This window comes from Solenopsis invicta, chromosome 3, assembly GCF_016802725.1.
Source record: "Solenopsis invicta isolate M01_SB chromosome 3, UNIL_Sinv_3.0, whole genome shotgun sequence".
In the NCBI taxonomy this organism is placed as follows: domain Eukaryota; kingdom Metazoa; phylum Arthropoda; class Insecta; order Hymenoptera; family Formicidae; genus Solenopsis; species Solenopsis invicta.
Genome location: NC_052666.1, coordinates 22,001,018 through 22,022,135, shown reverse-complemented (window position 1 = coordinate 22,022,135; position 21,118 = coordinate 22,001,018). Strand labels below are relative to the sequence as shown.

General features: G+C 31.1%; 4 protein-coding genes across 9 annotated transcripts in view; 2 read left to right on the top strand and 2 right to left on the bottom strand.

The window, feature by feature from the left end:
- Nucleotides 1–17,455, bottom strand: part of LOC105196718 — a 367,858-nt gene extending 350,403 nt beyond the window's left edge. For 2 of the 4 annotated variants that reach the window (XM_026134881.2, XM_039447669.1), the window contains exon 1: nucleotides 16,645–17,447. The gene's annotated coding sequence lies outside the window, so the exon portion shown is untranslated. Of the gene's footprint in view, nucleotides 1–16,644 lie in introns of all 4 variants that reach the window. The other 2 variants (XM_026134882.2, XM_039447670.1) reach the window with 2 other exon arrangements.
- LOC105196701 lies at nucleotides 4,072–9,053 on the top strand. Of its 3 annotated transcripts, none has more exons than XR_005574440.1 (8): nucleotides 4,072–4,383; nucleotides 6,565–6,729; nucleotides 7,130–7,221; nucleotides 7,349–7,416; nucleotides 7,754–7,934; nucleotides 8,002–8,159; nucleotides 8,232–8,369; nucleotides 8,475–8,607. XR_005574440.1 is itself a non-coding variant. In XM_011162754.3 (8 exons), the coding sequence occupies exons 1-8, from the start codon at nucleotides 4,281–4,283 to the stop codon at nucleotides 8,793–8,795; spliced, it is 1,206 nt and encodes a 401-aa protein (XP_011161056.3). In that variant the 5' UTR covers nucleotides 4,083–4,280; the 3' UTR covers nucleotides 8,796–9,053. The 3 variants fall into 3 exon arrangements, 2 of the variants coding, with proteins under 2 accessions (XP_039303606.1, XP_011161056.3); XM_011162754.3 differs by having other exon boundaries at nucleotides 4,083–4,383; nucleotides 8,252–8,369; nucleotides 8,475–9,053; XM_039447672.1 differs by lacking the exon at nucleotides 8,475–8,607 and having other exon boundaries at nucleotides 8,232–8,401.
- Nucleotides 9,041–12,462, bottom strand: LOC105196702 (calponin homology domain-containing protein DDB_G0272472). Its single transcript, XM_011162755.3, has 5 exons — nucleotides 12,253–12,462; nucleotides 11,928–12,069; nucleotides 11,656–11,826; nucleotides 11,433–11,568; nucleotides 9,041–11,358 (listed from the first exon to the last, which is right to left on the bottom strand). The coding sequence occupies exons 2-5, from the start codon at nucleotides 11,964–11,966 to the stop codon at nucleotides 9,575–9,577; spliced, it is 2,130 nt and encodes a 709-aa protein (XP_011161057.2). The 5' UTR covers nucleotides 11,967–12,069; nucleotides 12,253–12,462; the 3' UTR covers nucleotides 9,041–9,574.
- Nucleotides 12,537–16,364, top strand: LOC105196703 (protein phosphatase 1H). Its single transcript, XM_011162756.3, has 7 exons — nucleotides 12,537–12,684; nucleotides 12,780–13,159; nucleotides 13,267–13,524; nucleotides 13,611–13,828; nucleotides 13,915–14,185; nucleotides 14,278–14,537; nucleotides 14,624–16,364. The coding sequence occupies exons 2-7, from the start codon at nucleotides 12,974–12,976 to the stop codon at nucleotides 14,907–14,909; spliced, it is 1,479 nt and encodes a 492-aa protein (XP_011161058.1). The 5' UTR covers nucleotides 12,537–12,684; nucleotides 12,780–12,973; the 3' UTR covers nucleotides 14,910–16,364.
- Nucleotides 17,456–21,118: the final 3,663 nt, after the last annotated feature.

The following is a 21,118-nucleotide window of genomic DNA, read 5'->3' as shown; positions in this document are numbered from 1 at the left end:
CACACTAATCGAGACACGCGGTCGGCCGATGAGCAAATCCTGGGTTATCTAACACGATGCGTGCCAGGTAATCATAGTTAATAGCCTAGGAAGTTCGCGCGTAAAAGGAAAGAGAGATTTCTTCAATCAGTCATATAAAACACGCATGTAAGAATAAACTAGGATGCACATGTTACGTTTATAAACATTCGGTATAGCTGATGCAGAATTATATAACAAGCATATGTAGATGCATGGTGACTACGTCGTTTCGTTTAATTGTGACGCAATTCTTTTCAAGCAGCGGACCATTCAAGAAAAGCATACAATTGCTCCTTCTCGGAGATAATGAAGGCGGCAATAGTCATAAAGAGTTTCCTAACGCACACAATTAAAATGTATCGTTATCGAATTGTTGCATTATTTTTTTTTTATCGTCCTCCAAATATAAAAAGCATCTAAAACATAACACCTTTAACTTCTTACACTGAATGCTCAACATTATTAACCCTAGAGTGCTACACTTTTCTGACGTTAATACTATTCTGGATAAAAATTTGCCTATACAATTAAAAACTTTTTTCTATACTTTTAAGAATTTCTTTTAGATCTTTTTCTAGCTTATAGATTACAAGCTGTTGAAATAACTAAATTAACACTATTTTATTTAGCAAACTTGCGAGTAGGATGAGATTAATTAACCGAGCAAATAAGAAGAAATATAGTAAAAGTAGTGTATATAATTATGTCAATCACAGGAAAAAAATTAGTATCAAATCAACAATTCATTGTTTCATGTATGTATAATCAAGAATATAAAATCTTATTGAAAAAATTTATAATCTTAAAGATACGATTGACTAAAATGATTTAATTCCTATTAACTGTGAAATAATTAATAGAATAGGAGCTTTATCATAAAATTAGATATTGACAATTGTATATAAAAAAATCTTATTAAATATTTTTTTAAACTATGAAAATTTTAATAAAAGCTATACTAAAATTGAAGTAGCACCTGGTTGAAAATTTAGCCAGAAAAGCACTTTATGATTAATCATCCTTTAATTACATTTCTTTCAAATGCGCTCTTTCAATGCGACATTCAAGTAAAACCATATACATACACCTTGACTTTTCGTCTAAATTATGCAACATACACTTTTCACGTTGCGTTTTGAGAAACCATAATTTAATGCTAGCATTTCGGTTACGAATGTCTATTTCCGGAATTTGGAAAGGTCACGAGAATGGAAAGTAACGAGGATGTTGATGTTGATGATATTCCAAATAGTCGAAGATAACATTACGTGAAGTAGTTTCCCATTGCAATAGGCGTAACCCGAGGCACAATGCACATTTATGATGTAAATGCAGTACGGAACCGTGATTTTACGTTGTGATTTTATGCGAGTACGACCCCCGACCGTTCCTTTTTACGAATGTTCGTTACGTCGCGACCGTGCCGTTAATAAGATTCTAGACGGGCGATCTTATCGCGCTCAATTAGAGAAATCTCGTGGGCGGAGAAGCGACGCGGCTGAGTGAGGCAGAAAACGATGGTCGTTGCGCTCTATACACTTTCGCGACTATCATAATTTCTTATTCTTCCGTGAAAAATGCATCGTGTGACGCGTCAATATTGCCATGTATGATTGTAATTTGGCAACACAAACATTAACACGCGTGTAAATCTTATATCAAAAAAGCTTTTAATAAGTAATTTTCAAGAAAAATTTATTATTAAATTACTGCAAATAAAAAAATAATCGTTTAGCATGCATTATGAGAATCTAAAAAGAGAATCTAATATATAATAATCTAATATATAATAATCTAATATATAATATTTCCATAACGTCAAATTTGTTTATAGAATTACAAAAATATACTCAACGTAATATGTTAAAGCAAAAAGGAAACGTTTCTTCAGACTCTTTTCTATACAGTATTTCAATAATCTTATTTGTTTGCACAAAGAAACGATCAACATAACGTTAATATTGATTTTATAACAATGTACAATTTCTGTTTTATCAATAAAACTGTCTTCGTAGTAAGGTCCAAAGTCAAAGTTCAACCTCAAGAAAAGAAATTTCAAGACATCGATGAAATAAAACAAAAATATCAAACATATGTATCTTGTCTTTCCATAATAATGTTTCAATGAAAAAATTATTTCGATAGCAATTTAATTAGCACAGAATACTAATCATATTATATTAATAGATATTACGTATTTCATTCATTATAAGTTTAGTTCTCTGATTACAAAATTTATATTTATATTTTCTTTTATCTTCTGCTATTCACATGTTCCACAAAATTTGCAGTAAAATTTGCAAAAACGCAATTAATTAATACCGTTTCATAGTAATGTTAACCGGATTATTTTTTCTTCTCATTAAATTCATTTAATTAAATAATCACCGACGTCATGTGTATTTGTGTGTGTGTGTGTGTGTGTGTGTATGTGTTTCATTACAGAAATTCAATCACAGGTACACATTTCTTTTGTCTTGAATATTGCCACAGGTGGCCTTTTCATTTAAATATTTATATTGTATTAAACATCATTTATATCCTTATATAGTTAAAGTAAAATACTCCTCCATTGTAATATAAAGAAATTATTTATGGTATTTTTATAGAATCTCTATTCTGAAAATTCAATAATAAAAAAGCAGGTATTAAATTTTGTTTATAGTTATGTTTTTTCATATAATTAACTCTTTGCAATAAATGTAATAACTATCTATAAAAATTACCGATATTTCAGTCTATTATTATAATCAGAAGTAATTGATCATGGCTAAATTGCACATTAATTCTTGTACGTGCGAAATGGTAATAAATCCGAGGTTAGCCAAGCAGCCAAGTAAATTGCCACGCTATCGATCCGAAATACGGAGGTAATAACCCTAAAGAGCGAAAAGAGCGTATGGGCTATAATAAATCGGTATAATTGGATGGTTCTAATTGGCTCGCAATTCAAGGTAATCTACGATATTTTTGCATAGCCTACCAAAGTTCTTACTTGCAATTAAATCTCCCAAATTGGAGTGTTTCAACGAAACTGGTAATCACCTAATTTATCACATACAAACAGATTTGTTACTGTTTTGTATGTTATCTACCATACCTATTTAAAAACTTTTATCAAAACATGTAATGTCTCACATTGATTTTGTTTTGAAAAATCGGATCAAATTTTTATCTTTATATTCATTATATATTTAAACTTTTATCAATTTAAGTCAATATTATCAGAATCAAAATATCTTTAACGTTATTAAAATAAGTATGACGGAAAATCAATGTATTTTTTCATTCAAACAGTAAGTCTGGTGTGATACGGATTATCTCGTAAACTTGTAAGTAAAATACTCTTATCTATCTACTTTTTTTTTCTCTTTCAAAACCATTTTTATATTCATTGAGATTTAAAAAGCAAATCTATTACTTGGCATAATTATGGAGATGTTCTAATTTACTTTTTTCAATTTGTAAATAAATATTAACACACGCATTGTTTCTTTCTTGTCTGCTTAAGGACGGACATTCATATATCTAGTTTACACCAAATATGCACAAGTACTATATTAATATCAAACGCATAATACACAAAAACAATTAGTATCAAATCTCTCAACAATCATATTTTTATATATAAACAAGAACATAAAATCTTCTTAAAAAAATTTGATAATCTTAAACAAACATAACTTGCTTACATAAAGAAACAAAACTTTTCATGTAAAAAATCAAGTTTTTTTTATGTAAGCAAATTACGTCTGTTTAAGATTATCAAATTCTTTCAAGAAGATTTTATAATCTTGCTTATACAATGAGAATATTATTGTCTATTTGACAATAATTTTTTTTCTATGATTCTCGAATTGTTTATACTGAGTATGTCAAGCAAAGGTACGGAAATAATACCTATTGTTAATACGTTTATCTAATGTCTATTTCTACCAACGCAAATTAATTTTAATCTTAGTTTAACTTACTCTTTTTTCAACTTTATCTTTTTCAAATTCTTAGAATTTGTCCAATTCTAAAGAAAGATAAAGAGATTAAATGATCAGTGTAAGCTAAACAGCAGTCCGTTCTTATTTTAAGACTGTCTTGATCTATACTAATATCTCCGTAATTGGATGATATCTTAAGATTGTACTCAAATAAAAGAACAGACCATAAATACCATAACCCATATCAAATTCCTACCGGAGGTTAACCACAAACCACAACTTTATGTTCTTTCAACTTAATCATTTACTCTTAAATAACTGCAGAAAATGGTCGCGTTGTCTGGAAGTTCTAGTCGATCCGCATGGTTTTTCCTAATTGCGCTGGTAACAATAATGTATCAATCCGCAGGAAAGCCGTCGCAGGTGATAGGTAAGTAATATTGCACGGCATAAATAGGCTGGAATAATTCGACGAAGTTATTACCTTAATTTCTCTTGTGTAATATCTGAAGGTAGATTCTAAGAATTCTTATAAAACGTGTTGCAAAAAATGTGGTTAAATTCATCGTTAAGGTGACTCTAGTGTCTACTCGAGCTATAAATTTAACTTTCATTCGAAGAGGAACGTCTAATAAAATTGCGTATTACAGAACAAAGAATTAAACTTATTTTAACATTATTCAAAAATTCATCAATAATAAAAAATAATATTTATCTATTTAGATAATTTAATTTTTTCCCCTTTTGAGCTTTTTAATCGCTTGAGTAATAATCTTATTATAATGCAAAAATGTGAATGTGATAACTCATATCTTTTTTAATAATTGTAAGACAAAGGAAAAAATACAGCACTGAGCAAATAAGAGAATATATTGATAATATTTCTCATTTTGTTATGTCAATTTTCCGTTTTCTGCCTAATCATCGCGGAAAAGCTTTAAAATCCTAAGGAAGATCTGGAGGGCTGTGCGCACACGCGATGGTGTCGTAATATTATACGCTGTGCAGTACGCTGTTCGCAGTGCAGTAACCACGATTACGCATTAAAACTGACTCTGTACGTTTCCTCGATCGCTGTACAGGCGATCGCTTATGCATCACTACAGAGGCAGCGTAAAAGTGCATCGACTTTCGCGCGGACTACTTCTACCGGCCGCCTCACGTGAGCACGATTTTCCCGTGAGGCTTTTTGTTCCTTGCCTAGGATATAAACGTGAAGGAAATTGCGGCGTCACGACTCGGTTTCCCGTAACGTTAGCCACTTTGCCGTGTAATGTTGCACTTGGGGAGAATAGCGCGGTTTAAAATTACATCGCGATGCGCGCGATGATATGCAGATTAATACGTACGTTTCCGCAACCTCCCGAGTCGCGAAACAACGGGGAAGATCGCTTAAACTTGTTCAAGAGGTTTAATTAAAAGGTGTCACTTCTTAAGCGCACTTGACAGAAATTATGGCGCGCGCAAATTAAAAGAATATATGTTCTTATGATGAATTTGTGCTTGCAACTAATTTTTTCAAAATGGAATTACTTTTAAAGATCTAGGAAGGTAAAACAATTACATTATCAAATTTCAATATGATACAGCGCACTATCTTGTTAATCGCATAACATAAGGTTCAGCGCAGCAAATCACATATTTATCTATAATATAATATCTCTCTGTCTTTCTGTCTATCTCTTTCTCTCTTTCTCTTTCTCTCTCGATCTTGCCTTTCACGCAATCATATAAAAATCTCTCATAGTGTGTTTACAATGGCATTATGCAATATATTCTTTCGTAAACGCTTCTTTGTGTTGAAAAAAAATGGAGCAACATGAAGTTATTCGTAATAAAACAGAGAGCAGCTTATTATCATAAGTAATAAAAAAAAGAAATTGCTTAAGATTTGATAGTTACCCTAAAGATAATTTTTCTCGTATAATGTCTCTAATATTTCAAAGAATTTTTCACATTTTAAGTTTATGAAGGTTTCTAAAAAAAATACTTCAAATTTTTCGGATTTTTTAAATTTTTTTTGAAAACTACAATATGAGAAATCTTGGTACTAAAATTCACACACACATGAAAGTTTCTAAAAAAAATGCAGACTTGAAAAAGTTTCAATTTTTTCAAATATTGATTAGTATTTCTGGAAAGCTCTAATTCTTATAAAACGTTTGAGAAATTTTCTAAAAAAGATTATAACATTTATATAGAAATTCAGAAAAATTAGAATTTTGAAAAAATGTTTACATACAAATCCTAGTGTAAACAGGGAAAAATAATTTGCATCCGTTCGAGAAAAAAACATCTGTAAGACATAATTCCCGTGACAGGTTTGCGACATTACGACAATTTCGTTTTAAACGCAATAATATAAAAAAAAATTTCCGCTCAACACACCTTTCGTAACGTGACAAATAGCTAGAAGGTGAGGGCCGTTCTAATTACCTTACGTTACCACAGAGTCAGGACAAACGATCAAGATTATATGTATACGTAACGACCTTAGACGTGTCTAATATGTACTATCTCTCAAAGTTCCTTTTTACATGACGTCAATATAAGCGGTTCCACACGAATAACTGTAAAAATTGTTACTACAGCCTTAATGTTTGTGTCTCAGTATGCAGTCAGCCGGATAGTTTCACGGTCCAAATAACCGAAAACGAACATGTTGTTTACGACACCGAATTATTAATCAGATACAACCAACACGTTGGAATTTTCTCTTATCCCGAAATAAAGGTAGTAAACGTTGTCTTCGACGAAACCGTCATAGAATTCAAAGGTAATTGTTAATTCATTGGAAATCAATCTTAATATTAAAAAGAGCAAGAATTGCGCAAATCAATATCAAATTCTACAAATGTTAATTATTTTATGAAGAAATTTAAAACATGACCTCTTTTTCGATTATTATACTGTCAGATAAACTCTATTATTACGTTAATATATTACTGAATATTAATAAGCAGTTATTTACCTAATTACGGTAAAGATTGAAGCTTCCAATAGAAAGCTGATGACAAAGTAGAAATTAATTCTGTTGACACATATGTAAATTTCTGATTAAAATGATTAGTTATACAATTAATTTACAATATCCATTTTCACGTCTTCCAATTTATTACTCTGCTTTTATTTGACATATCCAGTTCACATTAATTACAAAGAATTACATTTTTCAGGAAATATGTCACAAGAATATATGATCCAACGATCACATGAAAAACTTTCTTGGAATGCTAGTGGTATCATTTTAGGAATCGGTACGCTCCAAGTAAGTTTAACGCTCCATAATCGTTTAAATAACGACCGGAAGAAAATTGAGCGCGACTATTCGCTTTGTAAGATAATTATAGTTCACCCGTCCGATAATTATTATGCTCGGCTTTCTATCGTTGCAGAAACTAAGCAAGGAGGATTATGCAGTCCAAGACTGTCACTTATTTTTACCGGCGAATATCAAAGGCAGGTAAGGCAAAATCCATTAAAGTCTATTACAAAAAAAAAAATATTGAGATATTATTTCCTTGGGCAAGATTTTTAAATTAGGTCAAAAAAGAAAAATTTATTGTGAAATTCAAAGTGATGTAAAAAAATGATTTCACAAGATCAAATTATTCATCAATACATATAGTATAAATTTGTGTATAGAAATGCTTTCGCATGAATCTAATATACAATAAAAATTAAATTCTATAAAGATTATCAATAGTTATTCACGAAATCATATTTTTTTAACTGTTTCGAATTTTATTAACAATAAATTTTTCTTTATCAAATGTTAATATATAAATGTTTCTTTTCAGTGCTAATTTACCAAGGGCTGTAGAAGAAGCAATTATTTATTACGTTCAATCTTGTGCCAAAGAACGCCTTTGTGAGAGAATAGGAACATTAAAGGCAGAACAACTTCAAAACATCAATAAATATGAAGAATATGGACATACCATAGCTCGTATTATTCGTCCCAACATTCCAAAAGTTGATGTAATCTTATTAACCTTCTTAAATGTAAATTATATTCATTCGTAGTAATCTAAATTTTCATATGCAGTTAAGCATGAATGTGATCGTGGATATTGTTCTCAAAAAAGTGATAAACTATATTAAACAGAATGGAAAATCCATAATTGAAATTCCTAATGTAATGGAAACATTCAATATGGGGCTTGGAATGAAATGTCACTTCGAAACAAATCATGGAATCTTTGCGTGAGCACTATTATCTCATAATATAATTAAGAAAACTAATGTATATTTTGTAAAATGTTTTACTCATTTCAGCAAGATAATTAATTTTACAGAAATTTGTCGACTTTAAAGCGAACGGAAGATGCATTTATGTCCAACATAGGGAAAACACACGTTATACAAGCTGGCTTTGGACTTTCCACGGTTAAATTTTATTACAATTATTATAAGGTAAAGTTCATAGATGTGTTAATAATTTACAAATATTATTACATATTGTGTTAACGGTTTTAAAAATATTTAACTTTTTCTAAAGTAATTTGTTTTAATATATAGCTTAAAGTTGGTTTAATAACGGTTTGTGGCGACGTAATGGGAATTGTCGAAGGATTAGCAATAGCAGCAAAACTGATCATTGATTATGATAAAACGTGCAGCGTGAATTTGAAATATGTCAATGTGACAGAACTTGGCAAAATCAACTTAAAAATGACTGGCTTAGATCCGCTTAATTTAACATCCAAAGTATTGACTTGGATAACAAGAATGTGGCAAGACAGAATTGTTAAAGTTGTCGAAGTTAATATCAGGAAAATCGCTGAAAAACAATTAAGTGAATTTATTTGTCAAAATTATAGTAATGAGGTCATATCTTGAAATATTTTCTTGAATTATAATCTCGCAAATCTGATAAATTAAAACAATTATTCGGTAAATAAGCATTTGAAAAAAGCCTATACTATAAAGCATATAACACATGAGTTTAAAATATTATCTAAACTTTCGCTTTTTACATAGATGTAAATCATTATTGTGCAAAACGACTTTACAAAATATCTTTTAAATCATGATTTTTATTATATTATACAGCAATATATATTTATTATATTATACAGCAATAAATCAAACATTTTTCTGAAAATTCTATTATTCTCAAATTCATTTTGTATGTGTAATATTTATATGTATTATTTTATATAAATGTGAATTATGCCAATTTTTAAACATATTAAAATATCTTAAATATGAATCCTAAATGTATGTCCGTGTAATTTTTTAAAAATATCTTGTCAAAAATACATTTATGATAACTATTTAGTAAAAGACTCTCAAGATTTAATACAATAAAAATAAGTAAAAGACTAATAAGAGTACCGCGCGGCTATTTTTGCTTAAAGTGAATTAGTCAGTCACAAACAAAAAATTCCTTTATTCATTCCGATAATGCTCAAACGTTTCAACTCTCTTTGGAATCATCATCAGCGTAAGATAAATTTCAAAAAATACATAATAATATTTTTAATAATAATAACAATTTATTATCTGGCAATCGATCCAATTCACTTTGCACAAAAATATCTGCACGGTACTCTCATTAGCCTTTTACTTATTCTTGTATTTATCATACATTAATAACAAAATTTAAATGAATTTAGTTAAGTTTCATCTTTAGGTATCTCATCTTTAGGTAAATCATCTTTTGTATCAGCAACTATTTCTGATAGATTACTAACAGAAATGGCTTTAGAAATTACAGTTTTTTCTGTATCAGCATCTGTGCATTCTTGGTGAGAAGAAATATTTTCATCTTGCACTAAAATTTCTTTTGCTTTACTATCATTACTCGAATTAGTAACTGTAGAGTTATTTTCTATGGTAATATTATGAATATCACTTGTACACTCCACTTCCATAGTAGTATTATTGTCACTTGTAGATTGTATTTCTTTGATAGTATTATTAATGTCACTAGTACATTGTACTTGCGTAGCAGTATCATTAATGTTACTAACGTTTGCATTCAACGCGCGCTTTAAAGCCAAATATTCCTCCACTGATCCTGTTGGGGCTTTCTCAAATGAGGTTGTATCAGTTGCTGATGGCTGCGCTGGTGAATTTAAGTTTGGCGATTTATTCAGCTTAGATAATCTTTGACGTTCCCTCAATCGTTTCCGAATCTCAGACTGTATCTTCGATTCTTTTATTACATTTTGGACGTCATCAGTCTGATAATAACGCGATGCCCAAGTTTCTGTTGAATTAGACTTTGACAGAGCAATTTCAGATGCAGACTGCTTATTTTCTTGCTCAGAAAGAACAATAACTTTATCTTGACTCTTATCTTCATCGCTATTCTCTATTTCCATAACTTCGCAATAATCATCTAAATCAATATCATCTATATCTGTCGATCTCTCTTCTTCGACCTTATTTTCTTCTGCTATTTTCTGTTCAGTTTTATTTTCTTCTTCAACAATAATTATGTTTTCATCAGAAGGATTTACCCTCAATTTAGCTTCAATATTTTTATTATTTGATTTCTTTGTAATCTCAATAATATTACTTTGTTTTGACTCTGAAGAGTTTGTGACAGTAGAAACAAGTTGTGATTTCCCACGTGACTTTTTCTTCGATTTTTTTCGTCTTTCGGCAACGTTATCCGCAGAAATCGATATTGATAATACATTGTTCTTTATATCTACATTTCTTTCAGGCATTATTGCTTCGCTTGTGTTAGTTAGATGTGTTTTAGTTATATTACAATGCATTTCTTGAGTTTCTTTTCTTTCCTTTAACTCTTGTGAAATAGTTTTAACAGAATTTCCATCTAAATTGCCCGCGGATTTTCCAGTTCTCAACGCATGTTCATTTTTTTCTTGATTCACACGCGTTTCTTCTCCACCACTGTCACTAGACAACAACTCGACAACTGGAGCAGGTTTAGGAATTACTAAAACAACATCTTCCTCTTCGCTTTTATTACTTTGTTGAGAACCAATAATTCTTTCTAATTGCTTGCGACAATTCTCTTTCGCTTTTTCATCTTGAGATGTTCCAATACTATTTTCTATTGTTTGACTGTCATTTGTTTGCAATGGATTAATGGATGGAATTATATCTTCTTCCTTACGTATTAAAGCTCTTATTGCGCGAGCTCGCATTTCTAATTCTAATAAATCTAACAAGCTATCTCCTTCTTTTCCTTTATCCTTATCTTCTTCTTTTTTAATTTTAACATCATCAGTTGTATTTTCCCTTTTAATGATACATTTTGTTTTAACATTAGATTTATTTGAATTATTTCTTTTATTAATTTGCGTTTTTCCTTTAATTTTTGTCTTATCTCTTTTTAACTTTCTTTTCCCACCATTTTCGTTTTTAGCTGTATCGTCATCGGTTAACCATTCCTCAGTATCAGAAATGATTTCTAAAGAAGGTCCTATAAAAAGATATAAATGAGTAGATTGTTCACAAAATTTAGATTTTATATTATAATACTCCTAATATTTATACCTGAATCGTCAGAAGATTCATTTGTGTCTGAGGATTCCAACATAGGTTTGCCATTTAATATAGATAATATTCGAACCTTAGACATACCATTTAATTCACTCTCACACCATTCTTCGAGTTCACTTAAATCCATATGCTATATAAATAAAAAATGATATATATTACTTGTGTTTAAAAATATATACAACTGTTACTGGCTTGAGTATTTTATGCCTAAACTCACTTTAAGAGCCTGCGGTAACATAAGACGAATCTTTTCTGATTTAACAGATTTAAAAAGCTGTTGAGCTAATTCTTTACGATCAGACAAATAATCTCGAATTGGTTTTAAATCTCTTGCATCAACCTCTTCATCTGATGACGTAGATGTATAAGAAGATGCACTGCTATATTCCTAAAGAAATTGTCTCTAAATTAATGTATACTAAACATGTTTTCGTAAAATTCTCATAATGCAAAGTAAGAAATCCTATAAATATAATTATTAATAACTACCTTATTGTTGCTCGTGCTGTTTTTAGTCTTTGATAACATATTGTTATCTTTAAAAAATAATCCTTTCAATCTGAATAAATACCAATTAGCATTAAAATAATTTAAATTTACTCGAAAAATAATCCCCTTCTCATATTTTTATCTAAAAACAATATTTTGAGGTTAATAAATCTGTCAATCCCATTATCGGAACTTACATTTTCAGTGTTAAGAAAAAAGCATATGTTCAAAGAGAAACAAAAAAAAATTATACAGAAAGTTCTATAAAATGCAATTAAAAAAAGCAAAAGAATGTAAGAAAGAAAAATAATCAATAATAACTTACTCCAGAAATCATACTCCACATTACAAGTTACTTTAATCACTGTACTTGTTGGTTGTCACCATTCATAATTGTAGAAAATACTTAACTCATTTATCAGACAATTAAACTATAAATAATACAGTCTATTTCTTGCAAAAATTGTAAAATACAATTCTCTTGCTTGTTTTGTTTACTATCGTAATAGTAATTTAACATTTAACCGGGATACGCCATCTAGGGCAAACGAAATCGAAATTGCTACAATCCGAATTATAAGAATTTACCGATTGTAGATGTCACTGGATGCCAACGTGCCAACGCTGTGTTACAATTTCAATGCGACAATATAATGCAATATAACCTGTAGCAGAGTGGAATACTCTGCTTGTAGTGTTGACAACTGTTTGTCAACAAAATGACCAATCGAATTTAATTGCTGAATGCCCGATCACAGTAAGTACTATCGTATTAGAGAAATATAAATGTTTCATGATAAAAACAAATATTACATTAAACAGACTCTTGACATAAGCATTTGTCTTTGACAGGCATTTTGACAGCTAACCAAGTTTCCAGTTGAAGATTAATCAGTTTTTTAGAGAGAGACCCACACATATCGTTATTTTAAGTGCAGAAACAAATATTTACAAAACTTTGCTGATTGAGCACATTATATAATATTATTTGTTAAGTTTAGTGTCAATCAGATCTTTGTTTAGTACTGTGTAAATCAAGAAAAAAAATGTTGAACCGCTTCAAGTCAGTACTAATGAGTGCTGTAGGCGCGAGCGAGCTCGGCCTACAGTACTCTAATGATTCGGATAATGATATGATGACAGATTATATTAATTCTAATTATGTGGTGGAAGTAGAAAATAAACCTTACAGCCGTCCAAGTTTTCTAGGCTTGACAGTTGAAGAGACACAGGTATTTCCTGATTTTTAAATAAATTATTTATAGTAAATTAATTTACATATAATTTGAATATGAATATGATTGTAAAGGTAACATTTGTTTGAATGACTATTAAATAGGTCAGTGCAGATCATAGAGTAAGGCCTATAATAGTTCCGAGAGATCTTAGCCGTTTGCCATGGTGTGCTGGCTATGCAGAGTGTATAAACGCTGGGAAGAGTACGTGGAACGAGGATCAGGCCGCAGCAACGCGCGGAGATTTAAAATTGTCGGACATTAACGTTACACTGCCTTATGTCATGTTTTCAATGTTTGATGGGCATGCAGGGTATCAAGTGGCTCTTACAGCAAGATTGCATCTACACAGGATAATCCTTGTATGTGTTATTTTTAAGAAAATTACTGTCAGAGATAATTCAATATATGTAATATATATTTATATTAATAAACTATTTGAAAACAGGAAAGGTTATTGGCTATACCGGGTAATATGTTACTGAACGAAGATGAACATGAACTGATAAAAGGCAGAGATCTTGTTACAGGCGCTATAGAATTAGCATATAGGCAAATGGATCAAATGGTAGAGTTGCAAGCTCAAAACGGTGGTGGTGGTTGTACAGCTATTACAATTTTATTTCTTAATGGAAGACTTTATGCAGCAGGAGCAGGTGATTCGAGGTGACTATATATAATTCATACATCATATATTATTGATAAATTAAATATTTATGTAATTATTTTTATATGTATGTATTCTATATTAGGGCTGTATTAGTTTTGGGAGAGGAACAACGAGCTCTTACCAGAGATCATACTCCAGATTCAGAATCAAATCGTGTTAGAGCTTTAGGTTTTTTAAGAAGCAACGAGTTGCTTAAAGGTCATTTTACTCCGTTGGAGTTTAGAAAAAGACCGTTGCAGAAGGAATTGGGATCTATGGTTTTGTACAGAGAACCTTTTATGACAGGTTGGGCATATAAAACCTTAACGCATACTGATCTAAAACTACCACTTATTTCGGGACATGGAAAAAGGGTAATAATATAGATGTATTATTTTAGCAATAATTTGTAACTTTAAATTAAAGTAATCCTACTTATTGTAAATTAATTATTTTTGATCTATAGAGCAGAGTAATGGGAACGATAGGCGTGACTAGAGGCTTTGGAGACCACGGTTTAAAGGCAGCAAATACCGGCGTTGGTATCAAACCATTTTTATCATCGCAACCCGAAGTGCAATCTTTAGACTTGGACAGTTGCAATCTTACCGAACGAGATTGCATTATTATCGCCACGGATGGACTTTGGGATGTAGTAACGGATAAAACAGCGGCAGCTATACTTAGAAAGACTCTTGCGCCTGATACTCCGTCATTAGAATATAGGTATTGTCATGAAGAACATGTACAATTAAAATTAATTGCTATTTAATTACGATTTCGGTACAATGTATATCCTTTGGTTTTCACAGACTGACAATGGGTGCTCAAGAATTGGTGCAAGCGGCCAGAGGTCGATTAATCGGTAAAGTGTGGATGGGAAAACCGGAAAATCCTAACGAAACTGATGAAAAATCGTCACCTATAGCATCGGTGGACGATATTAGCGTATTAGTGGTACCTTTGTACCCTTATTTATGTGAGCATAAACAGTGGCTGAAAACGACGCAGCAAGAACGAAAATACGCTGCGGATTCCCTAGCAACAATATGTTTCGATTATCCTATTTCTAATAGATCCACTGATAATCCTGCATAATAAAAGCGGTATGCGATTATCTAATGAGACGCCCTGTGTGAAATAGTGATAATATTACTATTCAATACGCAGCTAATGAATTACATTTATTTGCATTACTACAAAGACTTATCATGTATTTTTGTTTTATCATAGTATAATTAGCTATCTTTAAATGCACGATTGCCGTATATTCTTCATAGTTCTCTTTGCAAAATATTAAATTATTGTATACTGCCACATATATAGTGTGTTCCAGACTTATCGTGACACTCGTTGATAGCAAATTTTTTTTAAGATTATTTTGAAACGAAAATCCTAATATCAAAATATCAAGGTTACTTTTTAAATGAGAAGAATTTTAAGTAAATAAATCAAACTGTCCGAAATTCGCTAATATCTTGCTTAGAGCATATTTACAGTAGTGAAGATGTTTTTAAATGTGATTCTGGATTTTCATATCGATTTTACATCTTTTCTTATACAATGTTTCATATCTAAACACGCGAATTTTGAACAGTTTGATTTACTAACTTTAAACACTTCTCATTTAAAAACTTTTATAACTTTGACATTTGAATATTAAAATTTTTTCGTCTTGAAATGATCTCAGGGATCAGTGTCAAGGTAAGTTCGAGATACTCTGTATATACATATATATATTAACTACAAAAGGCTATGTTCTTATTTAAATAAACATTCCACTGTGACATAATTTTATGTGTAACATGAAATATCTACAATATTCCAAATATTTGATACATATGATCGTATATGAAACATATATAAGCACTGATTCTGAATTGTTATTACTATCCATACAGAAATTCAATACTGGTTGTGTATCAAATTGGCCAGTAATTAATTACTAATTTCGAATATTAAAAGTATTAATAACAGTGTTTTTAATATTTCAAATATGTAATTAATTTTTAATTTCTGTAAGGGTATGTATAACTAGTATATATAGACTGTACACAATGTAATATCAAGATATCAATATTTTTATATTGCTTTTGAGGCAAACATATGTTACCATTCAATATTTTGAGCATATATTGTAATGTTTGATCTTTACAGCTTTATGTTAAAAACATTAACTCTATGACTACGAATGTATGTATGTGTGTACGTATTTATATATTTAAGATTGAGAATGTTGTATTGAAAATTTGCAAAATTTTTAAGAAATATTTAAAAATGTGTTCACACACATTTTATTAATTTGTTGCTATTTGTTTCGATATAAGTACCTTTCATTTAATAGAAATATTGGAAACATTTGGTATATCGTAGTCAAAGAGTTAGCTGGTAAAGTTGCAAACATGATATGAATGATCAATGTGTATAAAAAATTGTACATAAATAGAAAAAGTACTGCTATCTTTTTCGTAGTAAATACGATAATAATTAGATTTTATGATATCATGTATCACATAATTGTATCTAAATTACATTAAATAAATATACAAAGGTTATGTGTGCATATTTACTTTTACTCCAATAATCTTGAAATTTTTCGCACACCATATAAATTATAATGATTTACATTTCGCATATATTACTTTTAACCTGTCGCAGACAACGATTTAAAATATTGAATAAAGAAAGTCGTGTTGTGTGACAAACAAAAAAAACGCAGATCTAGAAATTTCCACGGTGTCTGTGAAAGGTTAATGTATGCCATTTTCAATTTATTGCACGAGAATATAAGGATCATTTTTGCATGCAAACGAAACGTGAAATTTGCACTCACCGAAACTGGATCGGCTTCGAGTCATGGTGCGTTGATTGCGACCGATGAAACGGCGTTGCTTGCAAAGATCCTCGATGATTGATACGCTTCACTGATCACTCATCATTTTAATCGGCACATTTAAATACTTCCGACGAAATTTCGTGTTTGCCCGTACACTACTCATTTTTACTCACTCATGTAGTTTAAGTTAATCTCGGTTTATTCTAATTATCAGGATTAGAAAAGAATAAAGAATAAGTTAAAGTAATATTAAAGTTAATCTATTCTGGCAGAAATAGATATTAACGAGTAAAATTCGCGATCAATTACGGAGTGATCGCACAACACGTACCGAACCGTTTCCCGCTGTCGTTGTGGCGGTCAAAAATGACGCGACTGCGTGCGCATGTGCGTGCAAAATATTTGAAGAGAGGACGCGATAACCTAAAACGATTGCATGCAATAAAAGAATCAAAGAACAGAGAATAAGGAACGGAATAAATATATTGAATATATGAATAAGGAATATTTCATATATTTTCTTTTGTCTCCACTGCGTTATATTTTGTGCAAAAGTTATAATTCTGTGTAATCAACAAAAAATTTTCTAGTAGAAAAATGTGCGTCGCGACGACTGGACACGACTTCGCAACCACGCATCGTATCCGACACAGCGGATGCTGGCACGAACGCCCGGCATTTCATTTCATTTTCGACCCTCCACATTATTCTCGAAACACTCACTCGAGTTAAAAACACGTACGAACAACGAGGATGCGAGTTGAAATGCGCCGCAACCTTCAGCCGTGCTCCCTAACCGACCGACTGCCGCTACTGCGTAGCACTGCGTAGCGGCGGCGGTAGCGACGCAATGGCGCGCAGGCGCGGCACGCGCCAGTCACGCGATCACGCCGCTACGCAGTAGCTGCCAGTAACAGCAGTCGATCGGTTAGGGAGCACGGCTGAAGATCGCGGCGCATTTCAACTCGCATCCTCATCGTTCCCTACGAGTTTTTGACTCGAGTGAGTGTTGTGAGACTATCATAGAGTGTCAAAAATAAAGTGAAATGCCGGACGTTCGTGCCAACATCCGCTGTGTCGGATACGATGCGTGATGCGAAGTCGTGTCTAGTCATGTCGCGTTCAATCTTGTTTCGCATCTTCTCCTTTGCCTCGTATCCCGAGTTTCAGACGCATTTGAGTACCAGTGTTTCGAAAGTACCGAAATCGAAGGTTTGCGCGTTTGTGTCAAGTGTGAATCAAGACGCATCGTCGTGAGGAGAATCTTGGACGGATTTAAATGTTCGAGAGCTGCAGCCGAGACAGAGCCTGGACAGAGCGACCAGCGGCGAACGGTGAGTCAATTTGTATTCGTATTCGCTTCTACAATTCCATATTTGCGCCTCGTCTCCTCCCATTGCGTTCGCGTAAATTATTGTCGGTACAGTGCAACGAGATGAATGAATCGGTTGCGTGAAAGTGGTTAGAAACGATGAAGTTGACATATTCGTGTATGCGCGCTTGTCGCTTTATTTGTCAGGTGTGCCAACAATCGCGGGTGACGTGCTTTCCGAGGTTTAATCTGCACATTGGCATCGTAGTGTACGTTCACGTTGTAGAGATGGCACCTCGAAAAAAATCGCATCAGCTAAAATTTAACGTAGGCATGGTCATTTTTAGTCTTTTTTTTTTATTTCAATTTTCTCGTTTTATCCAAGTTTTTTTTAATGCCTAATTTTATTCTACAAAAGGATTTTTTGATCTGTCAAACCAATTCGAAAATTAATTTATTCTGTAATGCAATCAATATTTATTAAGATCCTCTTAATAATCTTGTAATCATTTCATATTTGTTTAAATTTACACGAGCCAGTCTTATTGTTTATTAATATTTATATATTGCAACATAACAATATCTTTTTACAATTGACTATCTGAGATATTCAGAATTATATTCTTATCACAATTTTTTATGAATTAATACTTATTTTATTACTTTTTTTTTTAGGTCCATTTCTATCAATTTATATTAAGTTCAACTTATCTCAGTTTAACTTATCCTTTATCTTTTTTTTATTCTTAGAACTTCAAAAAAATAACAAATAAGTTAAACCAAGATTAAAATTAATCTACATTGATACAAATAAACATAGTTAACAGATTGTTGGAAAAGATAACAGATTGTGATTCTCAAATGTATCTCACTGATGAAACATTCCAGGAAGACAAGTTTTCAAGCAAATAAATTGGTACAACAGGTTTTCTATAGATAAAAGTTCTTTTGTCGTTTATCAAATTAATCCTTTTAGTCCAATACATTTACACATAAACTATACATTTTCCCGAGGAAAAAGGAAAACGATCTAATACAGATTGAGTGGTAGAGTTTCCTCATAGCGGTTCTTTCTCTCGCAACTCTTAAACTGACACTGTCGCTCCTCTTCCATTTTGTAGATGCATTGTATTCTCTTGTTCTTATATATGCTTTCAAACATGTCATCAAGTATCAGTCTCCTTGCCCTTGTGATATCCATACGCCTCCATGCAGTCCATAAATATCAGCTCATATGGTGCACATTCTTTGATACATTGAACATTGCATACATGGTAGAAGAGATCTGTGAAGGCCTCCATGATAATATCGACTATTGATAGTTTGACTATTGATAGATTGATGAAATGGGGGAAGAAGGCACCCCCTTAGGGGTGCCTTCTTTTTCCATTTCATCCAAACAATATTACTTATCATGGTCTAGCATGATGTACCTGAAAAGTACAGCATTTAGAAACACATATGTAATAGTCAATATTTCAGACAACAAAGTTCTTGCAAACAAATATTTTCTGAGTGTTTTCATGATTGGCTTAAAACATTTCCAAAAGATGTTCCAAGTAGCACATGTTGATTTTTTATAAGTTTCCAATTATAGAACAAATATAGAACATTATAGAACATTAGAAAAGTGTTTAATAAATATATATACATATAAAATCAACCAATGTTATCTAGATAAAACTCCAATTTAACATGCTTTTTCATTAGATTTTAAGGATGATTTTGAGTTAAACTCTAATTGGTAATTAATTCAAATAGATAGAATTGCTTGAGGCAAAATTCTCAAGTGTATAATTTCTTGTTCTTCCAGTCTTTCTATATACTTTGTAAACAAAAATTGATAATTCTATCCATGTTAACGGTAACTTATACAAGTTAATGATTATGTTAATTAAAGTTTAATCAAATCTAATCTAAATATATACCAAAGATTCATGGTGGAATTTATAAATAGTTAAAAGGTAACAAATATTCACATTATTATTATATTCATACCAAGCGGTAAATTTATTGCAATGAAATTGTAGGAACAATCTAATCGCAAAAATATAGATTTGATTGAAAATTTTTTCACATTAGAAGACATAACCTAAAAGTATTCACGTAATGCTTATTGATCATTGTAAAAACAAGAGGCACTGTACATTACGTAACAATAATAGTGTTCTGATTTTTTAAATTATTATTTACACTTTCAGTCACCCGGAGAAATTTTGACGCAAAGAAAATAGCCTTCTTACATCTGTGTGCTTACGTAATCGTCGGGACATTGGTGACATTAGGTTATGTTAGGTTGAATTCGCCTTTACGGTAGCGGGAGAATCAAAATTGTCATCGTAAAAATTGTTAAAATAGTTAAAAAATAAAATAGTTAAAAAATCTTGTATATCTTGCGCCACTTATCTTCTTATTTTTTTAAATTATTAGCGAAGTTAATACGCAATTACTGACAGAAGTTCACAAATTCATAATTATAATTACCCAGATAACAATAATAATAAATATAAGCGTGGTGAATGTACATAAATAATAAATGCGTTGTTTATAAGAGATTGATTTAAAAAATTCTAGCAATAGGTAGTTTTGAGGAAAAATTCAAGATAATTTTTTAATTTAAGAAAAAAATAAGCTATATAAGAAATAACTACATTAATATATTAATATATCGTATACGTTAACTTTTTATACTATTAATATATTAATAATTATTAAATTCAAATTTAAAATTTCTCTTAATACATTTTCATCATTGATGTATGTACAAGTACCTTTTGTATTGTACATACAAGTACCTTGCATGCTAAATCTTAAAACAAAAATTTCTCCATTTTATTTATAACAAGAAGTCACTGATTTTATTTCTCTAAAGCTATTCGCCGTTGGACGGCGTACAATAACGACGATGGCAAAGTATCTAAAATGTCTGAATTTTGAAATATTAGTCTATAACTACAACAAAGATGCCTCAAAATGTCTTCTCTGGTTACTTGTCCTTTTCTATTGTTTTTACAACTATATTTCATTGTTGTCCGAGCATAAAGCGAGATAATTCAGCTCTGCGTTCTGTTTATGTTAATCAGTTTATGTCGCATCATTTTAATGTGGTTAACTGAATCCTGATAATTTTCTCAATATTAAATAAAAACTTTTTTACAA